A 22,628-nucleotide genomic window follows, 5' to 3' on the forward strand; every position below is an offset into this window, starting at 1 on the left:
GGTTCACTCTCCAGAGAAAGGTGAGTTGGAAGCTAACAAGCCATGGTACAGCCTGACTTCAGTCACCAGGAAACCTAAAGTGGATTAAGAAGGTCTGGGAAGGATAATACCCCAGGTGTCTGATGGAAGTGAATGAAATCTGTTCCCGAGAAAGATGCTGTCATCCTAGATCTCAAATTGTTTCTAAAAATACTTTTTTCAAGTACAATGTCCAGCACACAGTTTTCTACCAGGAATAGAAGGAAACAAGACAGCATGAACAAAAATTGGCAGAAACAACAGATGGCAGAAGCAGTTCTAAAAAAAATACCAGGTATTGGAATTAGACACTGAAATACAAAAATACTGTGTTTACTATGATCAAAGAAATATTAGACATGGTTGAAAAATATGGCAAGGAATCAGAAACAGTAAAGAGTGACAAAGCAGATTTAAAAATTACCAACTGAAAAACGTAAAAACCAAAATTAAGAACTGAAATAAGACCATTCTACCTAGAATTCAGCAGGAGACAAAACGTAGAAAATATAGAAAAGAGAAAGATACAGGGAGGATATGAATATTAGTATGTATAATTGTATATATATAATTGGGGTCTCAGAAAAATAATGGGACGTAAGAAATACATGAACAGATAAATGGCTGAGAATTTTGCAGAACTTATAAAATACAGGAATTCACAGATTTAAGATGCCCATAAAATCCCAAGCAGGATAAATAAAAAAGGAAAACCTGGTCATATCATAGTTAAATTGAATAACTAGATCAAAGAGAACAAAAAAGATCTAAGATAAATGAAAGATATACCATGTTCATGGATTGGAAGCTTCAATATTACCAAAATGCGAAATCCTCCCCAAATTCATCTATAGATTTAATTCAACCCCAGTCAAAATCCAAACAGGTTTTTTTGGCAGGACTTGACAGACTGATAGAAATTCAAAGGACCAAGAATAATGGAACCAATCTTGAAGAAGGACAAAGTTGAAGGACTTATACTACTAAATATACAGGGTTATTTTAAAGCTACTAATAAGAGTGTATGGTTTTAATGCAAGGAGAGACTCAACCCAAATGAATACAACAGAGAGTCTACAGATCCACACACATATTTATGAGGTTTTTATGATTCACACTTCATTTATGACAAAAGTGCCACTGCAGTATAGTGGAAGAATGGACCATTTTTTCATTTAATGGTGCTAGTTAATTGGACAACTTTATGGAAAAATATGAATCTTGACCACCATTTCACAGCACATGAGTGCGTGCATGCTCGAGTGCGCGCACGCGCGTGCACACACACACACACACACACACACACACTCCAGATGGCTTGTAGTCCTTAAAGTGAAAAGGCAAACAGTAAAGCTTCTGGAAGATCATGTAGGAGAAAGAATATCCTTATGACATGGATAATAAAAAGCATAAGCCAAAAAGGTAAAAACTGATAAACTGGACTTCATTAAAATTAATAAATTGCATTTATCAAAAGGTAGGTATGTACATAAAGACTATACACTTACAACGTATATACTGCTCTGTATATTCGTAGTATTTCAAAACAAAAGTTAAATTTAGAATAGAACTTTGTGTCATCATTGAACTTGCCTCCTGTAACTCATGAAGACTGGATGTCAGCAAGAGTCCAGTTTTCATCCCAGTGGAAGTAATAAATGGTTCAGCGGAAATAATAAATAAATGCTCCCTTTAAGGTGGTCACTCACTTATACTCATAGAATTTGACTGAGGGCTATGGATTAAAAGGAAACTCCTCTGTATTTGTTCCTTTGACCAAGCAAGTCATGCCAGTTTAGGGGTCCTGGACTATTCAGACAGTCATGAGGTCTGGAAACCATGGAGCTAACATCTGAAGGCTGCCTAACAGTTCCTAGACTAGTGAGTAAATGGAAAGGAAAAAAAATCCTTTGCCTGGAGAGTGAAAGAAAACTTTAAAAAACCAACCAATCAACCAACCAACTAACCTTGTTTAGTTTCTATCTTTCAGTATCCTTGCAACTGAAAGAATCAGAGTAGGTGTAGCCTAGAGGTAAGCTATCCCTAATGCTGACAACTCAAAACCAAAAATGGAAACAGTTTAACTGGTACAAATCATTCTTCCAGCAGAGAACTACCCTGCCTCAAGGCATAGGTGCAGGCTTCAGATGGAGGGTGAAGGTATGGTTTGTAACAGAGAGACAAGAAGGGTATGGGGTGTTGTTGCATCCTACAGCAAGACGATGTATGAGGAACTGCAAGAGAAAGAAAGGAGGTGAACAGGTACTTTGTGCTCTGCAATTGGATTCCTCCCCATGATCACTCAAATTTCCAACAAAGTTTGCAATAGATAGTACTGTTACTAAATTTCTTTTAGAGACTAGTGAAAGGGATGAACTTTACACCCTAGTTGATGTGGGGACAAAACCAAGATAGAGAATGTAGGCATAGGGTACCTGACACTACAAGTCCTGGACTACTGAAATTAAGTATGTATATATGAGGGAGTGGGAAGGAGATACCAAGGACATTTCACTTTCAATGCAAGGAGCAAGAAGAATTTCACTTATGTCTGGTGTGCATGTGTACTTGCATATATACATATATAAATGAGGTCATTATGTGTACTGTTTTATATCATATTTGTCACTGGATAATATATTGTGAACTATGACATTTAATCAAGGCCCTTTTATTGGACTTCACTTGTATCCCCCTCCTCAATTGTTCAACAATCATAATGAATGCTTCACTGAATATCTTGTGGATAAATCTTGGTTATACCCATGATTACTTACTTATGTCATGATATTTCTTTTAACCTGAGTTAAAAAAAATGTCTGGAGAATTCTCCTGGGAACTTAATCTGACTCAAATATTTTACTAACATTATTAAATGCAGTACAGGTTACTACACATCACAGATATCATACAACAGCAGAAAGGTACTATTTTACCTAAATAATTCATGTAAAAATGTGCCTTAGACAAGGGTATTCCTAATGTAAAATAACCATACCCACATGAAAAGTTACCAGAAAAGTTATACATCTTCACATGGACAACTTTGACTTTTTCATAATTTTAAAGCATTCAGGGAGTGGATAAAATCTTTTTTTCAATTAAATATTTTTCCAGTTTCATTGAGATATAATTAGCATACAACACTATGTAAGTTAAGGTATACAGCATTATGATTTGATTTCTGTATATTGTGAGATGATTATCACAATAAGTTTAATTAACATTCATCATCTCATATTGACACAAAGAAAAAAGAAAAAAATGTTTTTCCCTTGTGACAACTCTTTTAAATTGTTTTGTTTTGTTTTGTTTTTGTTTTAAGTATAATTGACCTACAATACTATGTTAGTTTCAAATGCACAACATAGTGATTTGATATTTTTATACGTTACAAAATGACCACCACGATAAGTTTAGTTACCATCTGTCACTATATGAAGTTATTATGTTATTGACCATATTCCTCATGCTGTACATTTCATCCTCAAGACTTATTTATTTTATAACTGGAAGTCGGTACCTCTTAATCTCCCTTACATATCTCACTCACACCCCCACCTCCTCCCCTCTGGGAACAACCTGTTCTCTGCATCTAGAGTCTGTATCTGTTATGTTTATTAATTCATTTTGTTTATTACATTCCACGCATAAGTGAAATCATGTGGTATTTGTCTTTCTCTGACTTATTTCACTTAGCATAATATCCTCCAGGCCCAACCACATTGTTTCAAATAGCAAGATTTCATTCTTCTTTATGACTGAGAAATATTCTATTGTGTACATATATGTATATATACGTCACATATTTTTTATCCATTCATCTACTAATGGGCATTTAGGTTGTGCCCATATTTTGGCTATTGTAAATAATGCTGCAATAAACATAGGTGTGTGTATCTCTTTTAGAAATAGTATTTGGGTGCATATGTATTTCAATTGTTATTTCTTCTTGTTAGATTGATCCCTTTGTCTGTATGTAGTGTCCTTCTTTGCCTCTTGTTACAGTCTTTGTTCTAAAGCCTATTTGTCTGATATAAGTATTGCTATCCCAGCTTTCTCTTTGTTTCCATTTACACTGAACACCCTTTCCCACGCTCTCACTTTCAGTCTGTGTCTGTCTTTAGATCTGAAGTGAGTCTCTTGTAGGCAGCATATATAAGGATCTTTTTTATTTTTAATCTACCAGCCGTTCTATGTCTTCTGATTGGAGTATTAAGTCCATTTGCATTTCAGGTAATTATTGATAGGTATGTACTTTTTGCCATTTTGTTGATTGTTTTCTGTTTGCTTTGGTAGTCCTTTTATGTTCCTTTCTTCTTTTGCTCTCTTTCCTTGTGATTTGATGACTATCTTTAGTGTTATGTTTGGATTATTTTCTTTTTTGTGTGTACCTATTATAGATTTTTTTGGTCTGTGGTTAGCATGAAGTTTATATATAACAACTTATATATATATGAGTGTGTGTGTGTGTGTGTGTGTGTGTGTGTGTGTGTGTGTGTGTGTGTGATCAAGTTGATCTTAAGTTTGAACTCATTCTAAAACCCTGTATTTTTACTCCTCCTCTATCATATTTAATGTTTTTGACATATTTTTAATTTTTTTGTTTTGTGTACCCCTTAACTTTTGCCTCTTAACCTTTCTATTAGCTTTTGAAGTAGTTGATCTACTACCTTTACTGTCTGTTTGCCTTTAACAATGAGATTTCTCCTTTCATAATTTTCATATTTTTAGTTGTGGTCTTTTCTTTTCCACTTAGAGAAATCTCTTGAATGTTTCTTGTAAAGTGGGTATAGTGTTGCTGAATTCTTTTAGCTTTTGCTTATCTGTAAAACTCTTTATCTCTTATTCAAATCTGAATAACAGCCTTGCTGGGTAGAGTGTTCTTGGTTGTAGGTTTTTTCCTTTTATCATTTTAAATATATTATTCCACTTCCTTTTGGCCTGCAAAGTTTCCAGTGAAAAGTCAGCTGACAGTCTTATGGGAGTTTCCTCGTACATAGCTAATTGCTTTTCCCTTGCTGCTTTTAAGATTCTCTCTTTATCTTTACTTTTTGCGATTTAAATTACATTGTGCCTTGGTGTAGACCTCTATGTTCATTTTGTTTGTGTTCATTGTGTTTCATTTTGGTCTGTGCTTCCTGGACTTAGATGTCTGTTTTCTTTCCTAGGTTAGGGAAGTTTTCAGATGTATTTCTTCAGTTATGCTCTCTGCCCCTTTCTCTCTTTCTGAGACCCCTATAATGTGAATGTTAGTACACTTAATGTTGTCTCAGAGGTCTCTCAATCTACACTCATTTTTTAAAAATTTTTTCTTTTTTCTTTATTTTTTTTTTTTTTTTTTGTTTAGCTTGGATGATTTCCAATACCCTGTCTTCCAGTTTGCTGATCAAATCTTTAAATCAATTACTATGAATGATCATGATTATTATGAGTTAATGAAAATGCTACTTTTGGAAAATCTCACATTTCTTACAATTAAAATGTTAACTAAAAATAAAATACTATTATAATCTTAAAACCATCATATCTATCTTCCTACCTGTTTTATTTTCAGCAATAATTCATTTTTTTCACAATTAGATGAATCATCCAGGTCTTCCTTGTTATTCCTAAAAAAAACCCTATGAACAAAGAAAGCCAAGTAAATTTCTATGAGGACATGTTTTCCTGCAAAGCCACATTTACTTATGACATCAGAAACTTCCAGGCCCCATCTCCCTATGCAACATATTTATTTACAATTCATTAAAATAAACAAAAATTTTACTATTTGAATTGATCTATTAATACTTATTTATACATTAAGAAGCAATTTTAAACATGTGCACTCTGCAAGGGTTATAAGTACTAGAGATACAGCACAGGCAAAATCTCTACCCTCACGAAAATTGCACTCTAGTGGAGTAGTCAGAATATAAGTGAGTTATCAAAAATACACATAAATTTCAGATAGTATTAAGTGCTCCAAAGATCACAAAGTAGGGTAAAGGATAGAGAAATCCTGAGAGTGAGAAAGTACCTTAGACAGGTGGTTAGGGGACACTTCCTGGTATAACCTGTGAAATACCTGAAGGATGAGAAGGAATCAGATATATGATGTTCTGAAGAAAGAGCTTTTCATGTAGAAGGAACAGCAGGTGATGATATCCTAAGATAGGAATGAGGCTGATGTATTTGCTGAAGACAGGAGTACGAGAAAGCTGAAGAGGTAGAACAGAGTCCAGATCATGTAGGGTCTTGAGAACAAGGCAAAAGTTCAGATTTTATTTTGAAGGGAACCAGGGGAGGATTTTTTTAAGGAGAAGAGTGACATGAACTGATCAACATCTTATAAAGATGACTCTGGCTACTCAGTGGAGAAAGACAACAGTGTAGGAAGAGAGACTATGTAGAAGTTTATGGCAGTGGATCAGAAGAAATAATGGTGGCTCAGACTAAGGTTGTATTGGTGGAGGTGGTGAGAAATAGTTGGATTTAGTTTTGAAAATGAATTTGCATTTGGATTTGGTTGGAGTTAGATTTGGGTTAGGGTCAGGTAGTGAAGAAAACAGGAATGGTGGATGAGTCTTAGTTTTTGGCTGAAGTAACTAGGTACATGGTAACATGAAAGACTGAAAGATGAACTATTTCAAGGAGATAAGAAATTAAGAATTCTGTTTGGGACACATTATATTTGAGATATCCTCCAAGTAGAAAGGTCAAATAAGCTAGAGACTATATGCATTTAGAGATCAAGGCTGGATATATAAATTTGGGAGTCACTGGGGTAACAAAGTATGAGGCTGAATGAAATCATGTATGGAGAGTATGAGTAGAGAATAGAGACTACTGAAGGGCTTAGAACTCCAAAATTTCGAGTTGAAAGAAGAACTGGCACAAGTAAAGGGTCCTGAGAAGGAGCAGTGTAATGAGTGAAATAAGAGAATGTGATGTTTGGGAAGCCAAGTGAAGAAAGTATTTCAATAAGGTAAAAGTGAGCATCTGTGTCAAACTATTAAGAATTCAAAATCTCTAAGGAATTGACCAGATAACTAAAATTTGGTAGGATAGAAGTCATTAGTAACCTTGATAATTTTGAAACCATCTCAGCCGTTTTAGAAAAGCATCCATAATTTGTATAGCTTCCTGCACTGTAATGGCAAGTATATACTCTGACTCACAAACTGGATGTCATTTATACACAACATTTAGCTTCCAGCCCCCCACTTCCCATGTGCGGAAAACCAGCTGAATAGCAAAGAAAGAGCATAGCATTTAGAAAGATAGGCACTGATTTGCCTTTATTATGCAAACACATCATGCTGGGTATCAATAATAACAAAGAACAAGGATTAAACTATCAATGCCTCCTGTGGACTTGTGGAGACTTTGAAGTACTCTTCACTGTCCACATAGAGAATGTAAACTTGTAGTTGAGTAATTTTCGTTTTTCCTCAATACTTTGACCTTAAAATAGGTAATGAGTTTGCAAGGTAAAGATTTCATGGTGTGAGGGGGAAGGAATTCAGACTTACAGGTTAAAAGGAAGATGACTTGAGCAAATTATTTTAGTTTCTAATGTAATTTATTCTTAAAGAATCACATGTTTATTATAAAACTTTGATTCTTCAAATTCACCAGATAAGAACTGAGCTGCCTCTCCCCACCTCCAAAGATAGAGAAAATGAACTGAGAAAATAAAAATACAGAAAATTCTCTTTATTTGCCAAATAACAAAGAGGAAAAAGTAAATTTTTTTTAATAAAAGGGGGTAAACATATCCCCAGTCACCCAATTAGTCAAAAGTGCTTTTCCTCAGTGAGATTTCACATGAAAACTCTTGAAAAGGGATTGAGGGAATAAAACGAGCCATTCAAAATAAAAGATCAATGAATCTCCATTTCCTCCTTGAAAATATATTTAAAATAAGTTAGCCAACATGAAGGCTGCTTATAAATAAAACATCAGGGTGGATGGTTTTTAATTATAACTCTTAGAAATAATTTAAGAGCTAATCTGTATTTTCCATGTTGATTCTTTACCTAGTTTGTAAAAATTACATATCAACTAAAACTATCAAATCACTTTAAAAGAAAAAGATTTTTTATTCTGAGTCTTAGGTGTTGTATTACTTGAGTTTCCATTTTTAAATCTGATACTGAATGTAAAGATTATTGCCTATTTTATGGACTGGTGATGGTAGAGTAGGCATTGAACTGTGCAATTGCTATTTTCAAGGACATAATTTTAATCACAATACATGAAAACCTATGTAGAAATGAGCACAACAGGATCCCACATGTGAAATTTCTTGTCTCTTGGGGAATCTGATCACCCACAATCTGTCTTTTAAACTCTCAGCAAACCCTGGGGGTAAACCCAAAAGCCATATTTATATTAAAAGGCCCCGCCTTCCTGTCAAGAGCTGAGCCAAACAGCTTTTGATGGGAAATTTGGGAACTCTCCTGGGAAAGAGTATGTCACAGTCTCTAAAGACAGATGGAACTGTGACAGGTAAACCTGTTAGAGCAAGCAGATAGCTAGATATGAGCAGAGAAAGGAGGACGCAGGCCAAATGGCAGGAACTGGGCAAAAAGGAGGGGCACAGGGCAGGAAACCAAACATCATGTAAACAACAGAGGTCCCTGGGCAGAGAAAGAAAAGCAGGAACCTCTGGGCTGATAAGCAGTCGTCTATTTTGGGGTGACAAGTTGCCTGGAGGCCAACAAAGAAAGATGCGAAAAGGTAGGAAGGTCTGGATGTAACCTTTTGCTCATTATACCCTCATTTCAATAAAACTAGCCTTGCAGATGAGAAGTACCCATCATGCACCCATGACATGACACTTCTGATCCACACTAAATAAGGATAGAAATCCCTCCTCTCTTTGGGAAGGTGGAATTGGGATAAAAATCTAGGAATGCAACCCCAAACCTTTCCCTCCCCAGTGAATATTCCAACCATTCATCTTTACACCCTGTGTAACCAACTTGCCAAAGAAATTCAGGGCAGCCGCTCACCTGAGCCTGTCCGCTCTCCCCTCAAGAGTGTACTATCTCTCCCTTAAAAAATCCCCACTTTACTCGCTTAACCTCCATGTGCCATCTCTGAATTCTTTCTGCGACGGGAAAATAACTTAGTCACTGGCAACAAACTCAGAGGGTTTGGCATGGCTGTGCTTAGCCATGGGGTCATCAAGAAGAGAACACAGCACGTAGATAAAGAGAGAGGTATGGACATGTTTGCAGAAGGAGGCAAAGACTGTGGGCCTTGGGATAGATGGACTATTTCCTTACGTTTCTGGTTCTAGTCTCATAGGTAAAAGTTTTCACTCTGAGGTTTCCCTGTATTTTCTTAGTAAGTTCTGGAAGTCCCCTTGACTAAGAACAACTGTAACAACATGGTTAGTTGACTTTATAGCTTTATGGCAGTGCCTTCCCCAAAGGGCATATTTGTAGGGAGTCAGGAACCGAAGTGAGGGTAGTACATACCCAGAAGTCCCTCCCTTTTCCTGACTAACCACATCCTCAATTTTCCCTCTTGATCATCTGAGAGACTGGTTAATTTCAAAATGAAGAGGAGGCTCTATAAAACTGACAATCACACAAATTTTAGCAAACTAAGAAAATATAATTTTCATCTGATATTAAATTTTTTTAAATGAAAGGAACATAACATCTGGAAATGCTTCAGTAAAAATAAAGTATTATACTCACACTTTGTCCTCCAGGTCCTTACAGGATTTCTTAATGTCTTCAGCTTGTTGTTCCCAAAATCTTATTGATTCGTGTAACTGTGCTATCTTTAAATTGTCATCACTAAGAACCTGTTGAAAATTCAGTAAAATTATGGCACTCAATCATCACCACATGATTCATGACAGCAGTTCAACTCACTAAATATTCACGTATCACCCGCTCAACTTTTACATGGGGGGGTGTCCTGTCCTTTAGTTAAAGTAAAAAGCAGCCATTAGACTAATTTACAAAAAAAAATTGGGACAGAAATAATCCTGAAATCATCAGAAAAGAAAACAAAATTTGGGAGTGAGAACAACCAATTATAGCAATAGGAATGTGGAAACTATAAAAACAACTTTCAAGACATAAATTCATTTTGACTACTATTTTAAAATTAGATATACATTTTCATAATTATTTTCAAAGTATTATTTGAGGATACTAGAACGAGGATTAATTATACAAAAGTCAAAACAAATTTGGTCTTTTGCCTTAGTTGGCAGCTATGTTCACGCCGAAAATTTTTCTTAGTTTTCCATCAGTATTTTGGAAATGGTAAAATTGGTTACTGTGAAAATATGTTCAAATGATTAAGTAGAAGGAAATATAGATGGAAAAAATTCATAGTGAAATAGATATTTTTACAATGTAGTTTTGGAATAAAGAAAAGAGAAGGCAAACTTATCAGAGCTTAGGTCTGCATTTCAGCTTGTAAAGGAGAGTGAGCTGAGAGAGAAACTGATCAAAAATTCCTCTGCTCTCTGGCATAGAGCTCCCATGGACCCCCAGCAATGTGGGGTCAGAGAAGCACCTGTCAGGTGAGACAGGTGGGTGAAAGCGCCCCAAAACTGTTTTTTCTCTAAAGCACTCACATGATTGAACCTGTGAGCTATAACTAGTTCCAAAGTTAACAGGGGTCTGAAATCCTAGAACTGCCATCAAAAATTAGCAGAATATCCAAAGGACTCTGACCAGTCTTCAGGATTAATGACTGTATGCTGAAGGCCCATCCGGCCTGACATCTGTAACCTCCAGCCCTTGGTCCTCCCTGCCCTGGACGCAGAGGGGACCTTGAGAATCACATACCAGTATTCTTTTCTGCCAACACAACACTAGCTTGAGCTGGCTGCAGAGTTTTCTAAACTTAAAGCACTACACCAAGATGAATCTGAAATTCCCTGTAGTCTCAGTCCATAGCCAAAAATGTTATTTTTTCATCTCAGGCAACAACAACAAAACTGTGCCAGATACAAAGCACTCAGCTAAAAGCCTTGCAGACATGACCTCATTCCATCTCCACAAACGCCCTTAAGACGTAGGCAGGATTCTTACCCCCATTTTAGAGGTGAGGAAACTTCACACTGGTAGAGCCAAGATTCAAACCCAGGTCTCTGTGACACTGAAGTTTATGATTTATTTATTTTTTTCAATTGAAGTTAATGCTTTAGACACTATTTTCTACTGGTAAGAGGGGTGGGGTGGGGTGGGTAGGCTGGACTGGAGGCGGTGGAGAATGACACTGGAGGTGAGTTTATCCCTGCCACCTCAAGCCTTGTCTAACTTGGCCTTAGAGGTCTTTGGAGTTCAGGTTAAGGGATGCATACTTCATCTTCCCAAGCTAGGTTTGTGGTGTGCTTGACATGATTTATGAGGCCCAAACTGGAGATATGAGCTAAGGCATGCAGATAAAATCTGTTTTACACAACCCCTTTGAGCCTAGCCTGACTCATGCTTCCTTAGTATGTTGACATTTAAAAATAGATAATGATCTTTTTAAATGCACATATTTGTGGAAAATTTTTAATTTTACTCATGTTTTATAATTGGATGTCATAATAGATATATTGTAACTATAATGATCAGAACCACCCTATAAAAAGTATAACGGAATTCACTGAACATTCTGATGAGAAATGATATTTTAGTGTTACTATTGCCCCATATAGTTTTACATGGAATTAATACAGAGAGAAGAAATACACTAAAGATTCATTAATTCAACTAATTGTGATAGAAGATTAACAGGTGTTTCTGTTAATTAACATAGAAGTGGTGTTACAGTCTCTTCAGTTACAGTCATCTCCATAAATTTCAGTTCTCATATCTTTAAAATAAAGATAACCCTCACAAAACACCACAGTACTGGCTTTCAATCAATCTTATCAATTTTTAAAAAATAGAAGTGCAGAACTCGGAAGTATTTTCTACTTCAAACAAATAGTCCCCTTTCCATATTAATGTTCCTGTACTCAATATAAATGGAGAGCCTAAACTGTTTTACTATCACACAGTCAGAATTGAGGAATCTGCCCATAGTCATTCACTTTGTTATGTAAAATAAAGCAATCTCACAGAAATGTTACGTATTGTTCTGCATGCACTCAGTCGGCTCTATATGTATCTTTTAAAGTCATTTTTACAGTTTTTTGGACCATCAAATGCAATTTATACCTAAAGCATTCCACACTTCCTTCCATCGTATTCCTGAAGGAGAAAACGCAGTTGCATTATAACACTTAAACTAAGAGTCAGAAACTTAAGATGCCAAAAACATTCTCCCCAGAACGGCAAGAATTTGAATTCAAATCAACTCCTTTCAATGTCATGAAGATGAACTAAATCACCTGCTCCCAGCTATACTGAAGGTAGTGTATTCTGAGGTGCCCTAGGTCAAGCTTGAAAAATACGGTTTTTTCTTTCTTACCCCTGTGCTGGCAGTAATTGTTTCTCTAATTTTTTTCATTTTAAGCTTTAATCCATCCAATTCTGTCTTCTTTTTGTAAGTCTCCTTTCTCTTTAATTCACAGAATTTGTTATATTCATCAATCTGTAGTGACAAACATAATCAACCAATCAAAAAGCTTAAGACAACACAGCTTAGGAAATCTTTCTATTTTGCCAACCTAATTCATATTTAATATAAGTATGCCACATTCAATCTAAGTATATTATCAAATTCAGAAAAACAACAACCAGGTTTGCTTATTTTGCCGCATCAAAGGAAAAATAATGAACCACAACGACCAAAGTGTAATTATAAAATACTGAAATAGTAAATTTAGAACAATAAAACAATGATCATTAATAGCAAATTACGAAAGTAACTGCCATTGTAAAATTTACTAGTAAAACATTACAGCAATGGTTACCAGATTTACAGTGTGCTAAGCACAGCAGAAGAGTCAAAGGAAGGAATGAAGAATTATTCAGAAATCTAAATTCACGTTATTTAATGGGAAATAAAACATACCAAAAACAAAATCATTGAAGACAGGGAAGCTCACAATCCTGAACAACCCACCGTTTTGCCATCCATACCAGCCCCTGAGAGCTAATGGATCCTTGCCTCGATTTATCTCTGTTTCAAAAGCACCTGGTATTCAGCAGAGATGTTTTGCAGCTATGCCTTAAGAGATACGCAGTGGTCAACTGCCCTGAACTGGTTGTGACTTGACCACAGGAATGAGTTGCCTGCGAGGATGAGACCTGGAGGTGTTTGAAAGTTACCTTTGCTTCATCACCATGCTAAGATCTCTGCCAAAAGGGAGGATTTGCACTCTGCTAGGCACAATTCATGCTCTGCGCAAAGAAGCAAAAGACTGCGCATGACCCTGGAAATCTCCGCCCCTTTCCTAGAGCTCTGATGATGTCTGCCTCCTACTCTTTAAAATTCCCTTACTCCCCTCCCTTAAGGGAGAAGATATTTTCAGAGCACAAGCTCTCCCTTCTCCATTCCTTGATCATTGAATCAAGTTTCTGATCTGCTACACCTAACCCGGTTTCGTTTGATTGGCATTTGCGACTCCAGGCAAAGAACCCTGAGAAAGTCACCGACCCGTTGGTGATAAATAACAATTTTACTAAAAGCAAACATATTCTGATTACTTGTCAGACCCTACTGAAGTGGGTCACCTTCTTATCAGAATCAAACTCATCATGATTTGTCTGGCAAAATGAATTATCAAGAACAAGGTAACTAAGTTGTAAGGCCTGAGAAAGCATACTTAACTCTGCATTAAAGAGTTATGAAAACACATGTTTGGGTGGTTTTCCATCAAAGCCAGCAGCAAATTCACCCCAGGTGGCTACTCTGAATGAGATTATCAATTATCTCTGCCCCAGGGCACAGTTGCATAGGAATGAAACTCTGTGATCAATACATTTTGTTGAAAATTGAACTTCTGTGCTCATACTTTGGCCTAAGCCTTCTCCCAAGGTCTTAGGTCTTACAACTATAGAAATAATATTAGCAAAAAACATTTTGTTTTGTGTTAGGGGAGACCTTATGGGTTTGAAGACTCTGAACCTGTAAACAGCTTTTCCTTTTTTATAGGAAGTAAAGGGAATTAACAGGCTGTCACCATGCATATCATGTGCATTTAGTGAACATCAGTGGTTGACTCCTTAATAATCCACTCCAGCTGGTCTAGCCCACTGGCACACAGTATTCCCTTAGGATCCGTTGTTGTTCTGGGGTAGGCAGTGTCTTAACCTGCTGGATCAGACACAGCAAAAAGACTTATGTCCTTGGTTGGAAAAGGTTTTCTTCTTTCTAGTTGAACGAGGAAGCATATAGTCCAGTTGTCACTGGCAGCCATCTTGTGACCATGAGGGAAACCAGCCTTAAGATGAAGGATGGAGGAGAAGAGGGATGAGCCACTTAATTAACTAGTCCTGGAGGCTGCTTTTCCTTGGGAATTCCTACTATGAGATAATAAATGCTCTTATTGACTGTTTAAGCCAGTTTGAGTCAGGGCTTCTGCTATTTCCATCTGAAAGTGGTGCCCTCTTCCAGGGAGATAGACTAGGGGTAGACAAACTACTACCCATGGGCCAAATCCAGCCACCACATGTTTTTGTAAAGCACTCTTATTCATTTGGGTATTACTTATGGCTCCTTTGTGTTAAAATGGCAGAGTTGAGTAGTTGCGACCCACACTGTATATGTTCCACAATACCCTAATTTACCCTCTGGCTCCTTTCAGAAAAAGTTTGTGGATCCCTGAGGAACACTATTCACAAAAGGAAGAACCTATCACATTCTCAAATTCCATTTGAAGCCTCTCTGGGCTCTCTTTCTTGTATTTTAACATTTATGTTAAAGAATAGAAAGATGGGAAAAACTTCCCTTTAGGGCTTAAAATGAAGTCAGAAACTCAGTCATTCAATAAAGTAACATGACAGAGTGCCTACCTCGAACCAGGTATGCTAGGCATGGATCATGGTGCTAGGATTCAGCAATGAATAAAACAGACAAAATCCTTGCCTGGAGGAGCCTTCCTCCTGGTGGGCAAAACTCAGATCCATGCTACCACTGACCATTGTTTCAAACCCAAGGGAAGTAAGAAAAGGGAGAAGGCTCCCCACTCCTTGCCCACAGCACCCTGCGAGTCATCCCTCAGCTGTGTCCACACAGACACATCCCACTTTTTGCCCCTATAACTTAAGTACGCTGCTTCAGCATGAGTGTTCTATACTGCTCAGAGAGAACAGTCCAGCAGAGGGCTGCAAACAGTGTGGGAGATGAAGTCCTCACAGCATTGTTGTTTTTGCCCTGACACTATTTCATTAAAATAACAATAAATCCAAGTAAGGTCTAGCCCAGTGATAGGAGCCATGGATTTCAGTTCATTCCAGCACTGGAACACTAACAGCTGGCTTCAACCCCTGAAAAAGTCCAGGAAGCTTGGCTTTTACAAATTCTGTTTAGTGGCTGCAGACTGACCAAGAGACTCCTTGCCAGGGACTTCACAAACTGCCCATTCCAAGGATGACTAGGGCTGAGTTATCTCTACTCAAGAAAAATAATCCATGGTTTTAGTGTAAAACTGTTTCTGAAGAGACAGGCGCTGTAAAGAATATAGACTCTCAAACCTGACTGGAACTTAATGAACAGTCTTATGAAACCAATCATCATAAGAACCAAATTTGATCACTGCCAGATTGTATTCCACTAAATTTTAATTGACTCAAGAAATGCAATTTAACAAATGTTCACATGTATATAATATAGCAGAGTTGCAAGCCCTGGTCCAGTTTCAATTCTGCATTATCCTTATGCCAGTTCCCGGGATGGACTGGGCAGCATCAGGAGTTCAACAGCAGTGCTCATCCTGGGCCAGGCCCTCACTGCATGGGGGAAAAGAAGGCTCCTGCTGGGAACACCTAATACAGAAACAGCCCTGCTTCTCCTGTGGCAGCTGGAAGCAGAACAAAGAGGAATCCATCAGAAGCCATTCTGAGTGTGAATTCTTAAGAATTCAAGATGCAGTAAATTATCCCCACTGACACTCACAAAATTTCTAGTCTCAAAATACTCTTCTCTGTTGGGGCTGTGGACAGAAAAAAAATGTTGCCTGCCATTCGGGTAAACAAAGAATGTTGCCTACCATCAACCCATCAGCCTCTGCAGCTGCCTCCTGACTCTGAGCCGAGGGTGGAGAAAAACACGATACTGGCCCTACATAGTTAAGATGTGTCTCAAAGGAATGATTTCGATGAGCCCAGACTTTTGCATCCTCCCATACATAGGAAAGCACTAAAGTCATTAACTTGAGATGTCTGTTTTTTGTAGTTAGCAGTAATCTTTTGAGGTTCAACTCCTGATTGTTTGTTTGTTTGTTTGTTTTTCCCAAGCAAGATCCTTTATATCCTGGCTCCTCCCTTACCTCTTTGGAACAGTTCTTATTAGCTATCTGAGAGGCTGCCTTGCTGGGCTATAGTCCTCAGAAAAGTCCTCAAATGAAACAAAACTTGCAAATTTTAGACTATGTGGTTTTTTGGTTTTGTTTTTGTTTATTCGGTCTACAGGACCCTTGGCTCTGCACAGCCCCTCTACAGGCCTCTCCTCTCAGATTCATTCAGCAGGAGGCACAAGCTCCAGCAGGGCTAAACTCACTGATCCTTTGTGCAGACATAGGGCCTCGGATGACATGGAAGCAAATTCCTTGTCCCTAACGGGCTGCAAGTGAGCAAGGGACCACCCTAGTGTTAGCAATCCTGTCACTTACATTATTCTTTCCCATGAACTGAGATGCTGCTCTACAATCAAACGTTCTCCCCATGGGGCTCCCATGTCCCTGAGTCTCTGCTCTATTCCTGCAGAAGATAATGCAAGGAGCACTTGCTAGCCTTGAGGACGAATAAGTTATTTCCCATTTCCTGCCCTTGATTCTGTACAATTCTGTATATAAAAAAAAAAATCATGTCACTTACTTCTTGATTCAATTTTTGTTTTCTTTTCAAATATTCTTGTTTTTCTTTTCCCATTTGCTCCTCTACTTCTTGAATATATTTTTTTTGCAATTCTATTTCTTCCTTCTCCAAGTTAATTTTGGTGTAAGTCTCATTGATGTAAATGCTGGTAATGGCTTTTTCTTTCATTGCGTGGTTGAGTGACAGGACAATCTTTTCATGCTGCCTTGCTATCTCCTCTTGCTGTTCACTAGGAGAAAGAATTATTCATGGTATGAAAAGGATGGCTTTTAGGAAAGAAATTTAAAGTCCACTTGGTGAGATAAATCACCATAAAGAGGGAAATTGTAAGGCATACTTATTTTAGAGTTGTATTTGTGATTGCCTAACCTTGGTTGACATGAAGGACAGAAGGAAACACAAGTGTTAACCTTGCAACTGTTTACCACTGCAAAAGTGTCATGCAGTCCTGCCTCACGCAACCCATTCTCACACACCAGGTAGTCACTATGGGGATGTTTTGGTTTAAACCATACAATGATTCAAAAATAATTTTGAACAGGTGAATGGAATCTGCCCAAACTGGTTTGATATGCAGCATTGCCAAAGCTATCTTATCATCCTGAGATATGTAGTGAAACTAAAAAGAGATAAACATCCCGCCACCCCTCCAGCCGCCTTCTGACACCACTGCCCTGCAGGGAGGGCTCAGGAGAAAGCTAGTACTTCTCTGATGGACAGGAGTTGGGGAGAAGGGATCTGAGTCCATCTTCACCACTCAGAGGGTGCTTGATGTCTAATTTGAACCCTCTTATCTCCTCACAGCTGCAGCCAAATCTGAGTTCAAGAGGAGACATTAACCTCACATAGCCCTTGCTGTCCACATCCACCTGAGGAAAACCTTAAGATTGTGAGAAACATCTACCCCAGGGCTAATAATAAAAGGTTTGGAGGAGGGACAATTGGTACCTTTTCTATTTTTCCCTCTTTTCAAAGCTCCTACAATGTAAACACATTTTCCCTTTTCTAGTCTCCAGGGTAAACACTTTAGTTCAGGGCGATTGTATGCAAAGGCTCAGGAAAATGGAAACAGGTTGCTGGTAAGTTCATTTTCCAAAAGTCAACTCCAGCAAAGAAAGGCAATTAAAAGCAGCCCAGTCTAGACTGGGTCAGATAACGGGTGCTTCCCAGGTTTAATAAAGGAAGCTTTCTAAGAAAGAAGCAAATTAAGGATTGAGTAGCCTGAAGGAAGCAAAGAAAAAAGAAAAAAAAAAAAAACAACCAAGTCAAATAAAAAAAAAAAAACTGACTAGGTGTATTGTGATAGGTTGGGAAGAGAGTTCTCAGAAATGAAATGCAGGACCAAAGGAGCTCCCCTCCTCCCAAAAAAGCTTGCACATGTCCAGTTTTTGAGGACTGTCCAGGAGAGGATCACCATCAGAGCGTGTGGGCACCCTGATAGACATCTTTCTTTGAAAAGTGATTATAGCTTGATGATGCCAGCTCATTGGGCAACCCACCTTATGTCTGTAATTTGCCTTTCCATGAAGACTTCTCTGGAGCAGTGATTCTCAAAGTGTGGTCAGGACCAGCAGCAGCAGCATCACCTAGAAACTTGTTAGAAATACAAATTCTTACCCCTATTCCCTAGACCTACTAAATCGGAAATCTGGGTGGAGGTCCCAGTACTTTGTGATTTAACAAGCATTCCAGGTGATTCTGATGAGCACTCAAGTTTGAGAATCACTGGTCTATAGTGGGGTGAAGGTGCTGGCCAACTGAGGTGAGTATTCCAGCCTGGGTTTTCTCTTCCTCATTATTAATTTAGAAATTGCTAGTCTAGTTTATACAGTGGTCTCTGGTGACTGTGGCTAGTATGCACCATGCACAAATCTGCACTGTGAATCCCTAACAGGGAGTTAGAGTATGCACTCTTTCTCAAACTTATGTGATCATGAACTTGCCTTTTCATGGAGCATCTGCCAGAATAGGTGTTCTGAGGGCCTACTTTTTGAAACGTGTCTTGAGGTCTCCACCTAATTCCTGATGCTTTGATATCTTGTCCACCAAGCCACCTTCTGATTATTTTACTTCCCAAGAAGATTTTTTCACTCTAATGAGGGCTCTTCGAGTATTTCTTACTCTAAACAAACTGAAAATCTGACATTTATATATTAGTCTTGCAAATTGACTTGCAGTGCTGAGTTATTCTTCATGGTTTTGTTTTGTTTTTTTTCTTTCAGAATAGATCTCTTCCCCTATGGGGTGGGAAAGTCAAGATTTGTAAGCCCCATTTTATAGATGGAGAAAATGAGGCCCACAGAGGTGAAGTGCTGGCAACACAGCTGAGGGATAAAGGAAAGAAGCTAACAGGTGTCAGCTCTCATTTAACTGCAGATGAAACCTAGAACCAATTACATTCTCAGCCCTTCAGAAGAATGTTTTCAAGGAACTAAACTAATTATAGTATATCTAGTTTGATATTATATTTGCAAAACAATACCCGGCAAGATTTCTTGCTTTGGTGGTTGAGACTTACAAACTTAATTTTACTAAAAATCAAATGACAACCACTGTGTGTTTCTACCTTTGGAGGTGAGGTGCGAGGTAGGAGTTGGGAAGCTAGATTGCCTCTGAAATTTTGCAGATCTCCTGGCTGCAGTAGTTAAAGATGTTCTGCTTTCTTCCTGAGCTCTATGCAGCCATCCCACACCCCTCATCAGTCCAGGTCATCTATAAGTGATCTCTGCCTCTTAACTCACACTGCGCTAGTTCAGACCAGAGGACAAACCCTTTAGGAAAAATGTCCCACTTCAGCCTCAGACTCTGATTCCCTCAAGGACTAAATAAAAAAAGTACGTACCCCAGAGCTTTATTAATTTTTTTCAGTTTGAGTATATTCTTCTTCAGAAACTCTATTTCATTGTTCATCCTTGTAATTTTCGTGTGTAACTGATTTATCTCAACAAGATTTAATCTTCGAGCATCCTTGACACATTCTTAAAAGTAAGTAGAAGAAATGTTACTCAATTATTTGAGAAACAGCGTAACTGTAGATACTGACTTTTAAAATCATAAACAAATTATATCTTTATTTGAAATATTCCTCTAATTGGTATTCCTGTATCAGACACCTCTTACTTACTCCTTTGGACCCTCTCAATCTTACCTATCAATTATTTCCCTTATTTCAGCTGCTGCTATGGTCGGTGACCAGCTTTCTATGAGCTCTGAACAACTTCAGACTCAGTGCACCTGATTTCTGCCTGTCACAGCCACTTCCCACCTATCTAAGACTTTCCTGTCGCCTCTGTCATCGGACTTCTTTAGACACCCACACCCATGCATGTGTAACCCAAAGTGCGGGAAGTGTGACAAGCACTGGACCAATGGGACCAATGGTGGACAGGAGCCAGTGCCTGGATGTGCCTGAGAAGAGGTAACACTGTGTCCTGGGGCATATTCTTACACTTAGTTGCCTTCAGCGACAGTCAACAACATATTGCCACCCATATCAACTCTCCTGTTTCCCTGCTTTGGTCTTCTTATCCCATCCTCCTCCTCTGTGGATTATATCTCCTAATAAAACAATAGTGCAAAAGCCATTGCCTCTGGCTCTGCTTTCTAGGGAATCGAGTGTATTAAAGAAATAATTATTCATCAATAAATAGCAAATTAGTGTATAATCACATAACTTCAAAGGATTACCTCAGTGCTTGATAGATAAATGATAAAAATGCATGAATTTTTGAACACTGCTATTTAGAAATGGGTAGTGGGTTACTCATTTCTTATAAAAAAAAATTCTCTAGAAAAGGACTGGTAGCTCCCCTAGAGAGCCAGGTTATTTTTTTGTAGGCTACTAGTTACATTGTTCATTGTAGCAGGACTTCTGAAATTTTATGTCTCGTATATGCACGTGCATCACCTGGAGATGTTGCTGAAATACAGATTTTGATATAGCAGGTCTGAAGTTGACCTAAAGATTCTGCATTTTGTAACAAGTTTTCAGGTGATGCTGGTGCTACTCATCCAAGGACCATTCTTCTAGCAGCAAAGCTTTAAAACATTAAGGCCAATTAAATTTACTTGGTTAAGTATTCAGTGTGTACCAAGGACTTTATAAACTAGAATGGTATTTTTTCCTTCTAAAATATTTTTCCTGCTTATAAAAATAATTCAAATGGACAGCAAAGAAAGCAAAGAAAATAAAACAAAAACATTCCTAATTCTGCCTTAAGCACAGATTCTCTGAAGTCTTATTTTTTTCCCTGTATGTAGGAGTTTGTTGTATTTTCCCTGCCAGACTAGACTAACACCGTGCATATTGTTTTATAACTGACTTTATCACTCAGAGTCTAATTGAGAGATAGAAATCTTATAGTAAATTGAACAGGGGAATTTTAATATGAAGAATCATTAACTGTAACAGAGGATTAGAGTAATGAAGGAATAAATAGTAAGACAATAAAGAGAACTCTAAAGAATTCAGAAATAGCAGGCATAAGCAGCAGCATTACCCCTATGGCTGAGACAGAGTGCCTTCCAGGAAGGAGCACCTCCAGACCTGAGATTCAGACCTCATCGAAAAGGGTGGTGGCTCACTAGATGGCAAGAAAATTTGTGAAATGCTGGGCTGGCAGAACTTACTAGAAATTTGGCTTCTAGGGGCATTGAGGAAAACCTGTCCACAGGGAATTGCCATACTCTAGAACTCACTGCAAAACCACCCAAAGGACACCAGGGAAACTGTTTACAGGGAGGTGCCTCACTGGTAGCAATCTACTTTGGAGCTGCCCAGGGGTTATTGGAGGAAGCTGCTGGGCACCAAGGACTGGTGCTCGCTAAGGGAGAAGCTGCCTGCACTGGAGAAGCTGCCTGCACTGCAGGAGCTAGCCAAGCTGGGAACACTGAGACCGGGAAGAAAACCCCTTTTTCCTCCAGTGTCCCTCTGGTGCTCTCTGATGACAAAGCTTAACATTGTACCAGCTGGCAAAGGGCCCATCACAGGGTCCATCTCGCTTATGACAGAGCAGACAATGAAGGTAGATTTGGAGCTGCAAGGCAATAAATGGGTAACATCTACTTCAAAAATCAGTTTTTATTTATTCAGACCACTATTTTAGGTTGGGCTCCCTGGGAAACAAATTTTTAAATTTGTATGCAGAAAATTTATTAAGTAGAGCTCTTAGGAACATCTCTGAGGAAATCAGGGTTGGGCAGGGGTGGGGGGCTTAAATGGTGATGAGCTCTGGAGCTGTGGTGACATGGCAGAGTTGTTCTACACTGAGTAAGGGAGGTAGACCTTGTACTCTCTTGGTGACCAATCACTGAATGTGGGCAGCACTTGGGGAACCTGCAGTGAGGCCTTTCTCTTTTGTAGAGCAATTCCTGCAGAGGAACTGAGCTGAGAGCCTTAGCCAACATTCCTGGCAACTGGGTAAATAGAGTTGGAGCCTCATCTTACACCAAATACAAAATTTAACTCTAAATGGATCAAAGATCTAAATGTAAGAATGAAAAAGACAAAACTCTTAGGAGAAAACATAGGGGAAATCTTCATAACATTGGATTTAGCCATGATTTCTTGGATATGACACCAAGGCACAGGCAACAAATGAAAAAATAGATATACTGGACTATCTGAAAGTTAAAAATGTTTGTGTATCAAAAGTCATTATTAACAAGAGTGAT

At 38.2% G+C, this 22,628-nt stretch overlaps 1 protein-coding gene across 1 annotated transcript in view; it reads right to left on the reverse strand.

The window, feature by feature from the left end:
- Nucleotides 1-22,628, reverse strand: part of CCDC175 (coiled-coil domain containing 175) — a 56,584-nt gene that overhangs the window by 28,975 nt on the left and 4,981 nt on the right. The window contains exons 4-8 of the mRNA XM_031453798.2: nt 19,798-19,933; nt 16,956-17,184; nt 12,445-12,567; nt 9,717-9,826; nt 5,561-5,642 (exon numbers count right to left, since the gene is read on the reverse strand). Of these exons, the coding sequence (XP_031309658.2) occupies nt 5,561-5,642; nt 9,717-9,826; nt 12,445-12,567; nt 16,956-17,184; nt 19,798-19,933 (680 nt within the window). The remainder of the gene's footprint in view (nt 1-5,560; nt 5,643-9,716; nt 9,827-12,444; nt 12,568-16,955; nt 17,185-19,797; nt 19,934-22,628) is intronic.

The sequence above is a fragment of the Camelus dromedarius genome, chromosome 5 (genome assembly GCF_036321535.1).
Source record: "Camelus dromedarius isolate mCamDro1 chromosome 5, mCamDro1.pat, whole genome shotgun sequence".
NCBI classification, from domain to species: Eukaryota; Metazoa; Chordata; class Mammalia; order Artiodactyla; family Camelidae; genus Camelus; species Camelus dromedarius.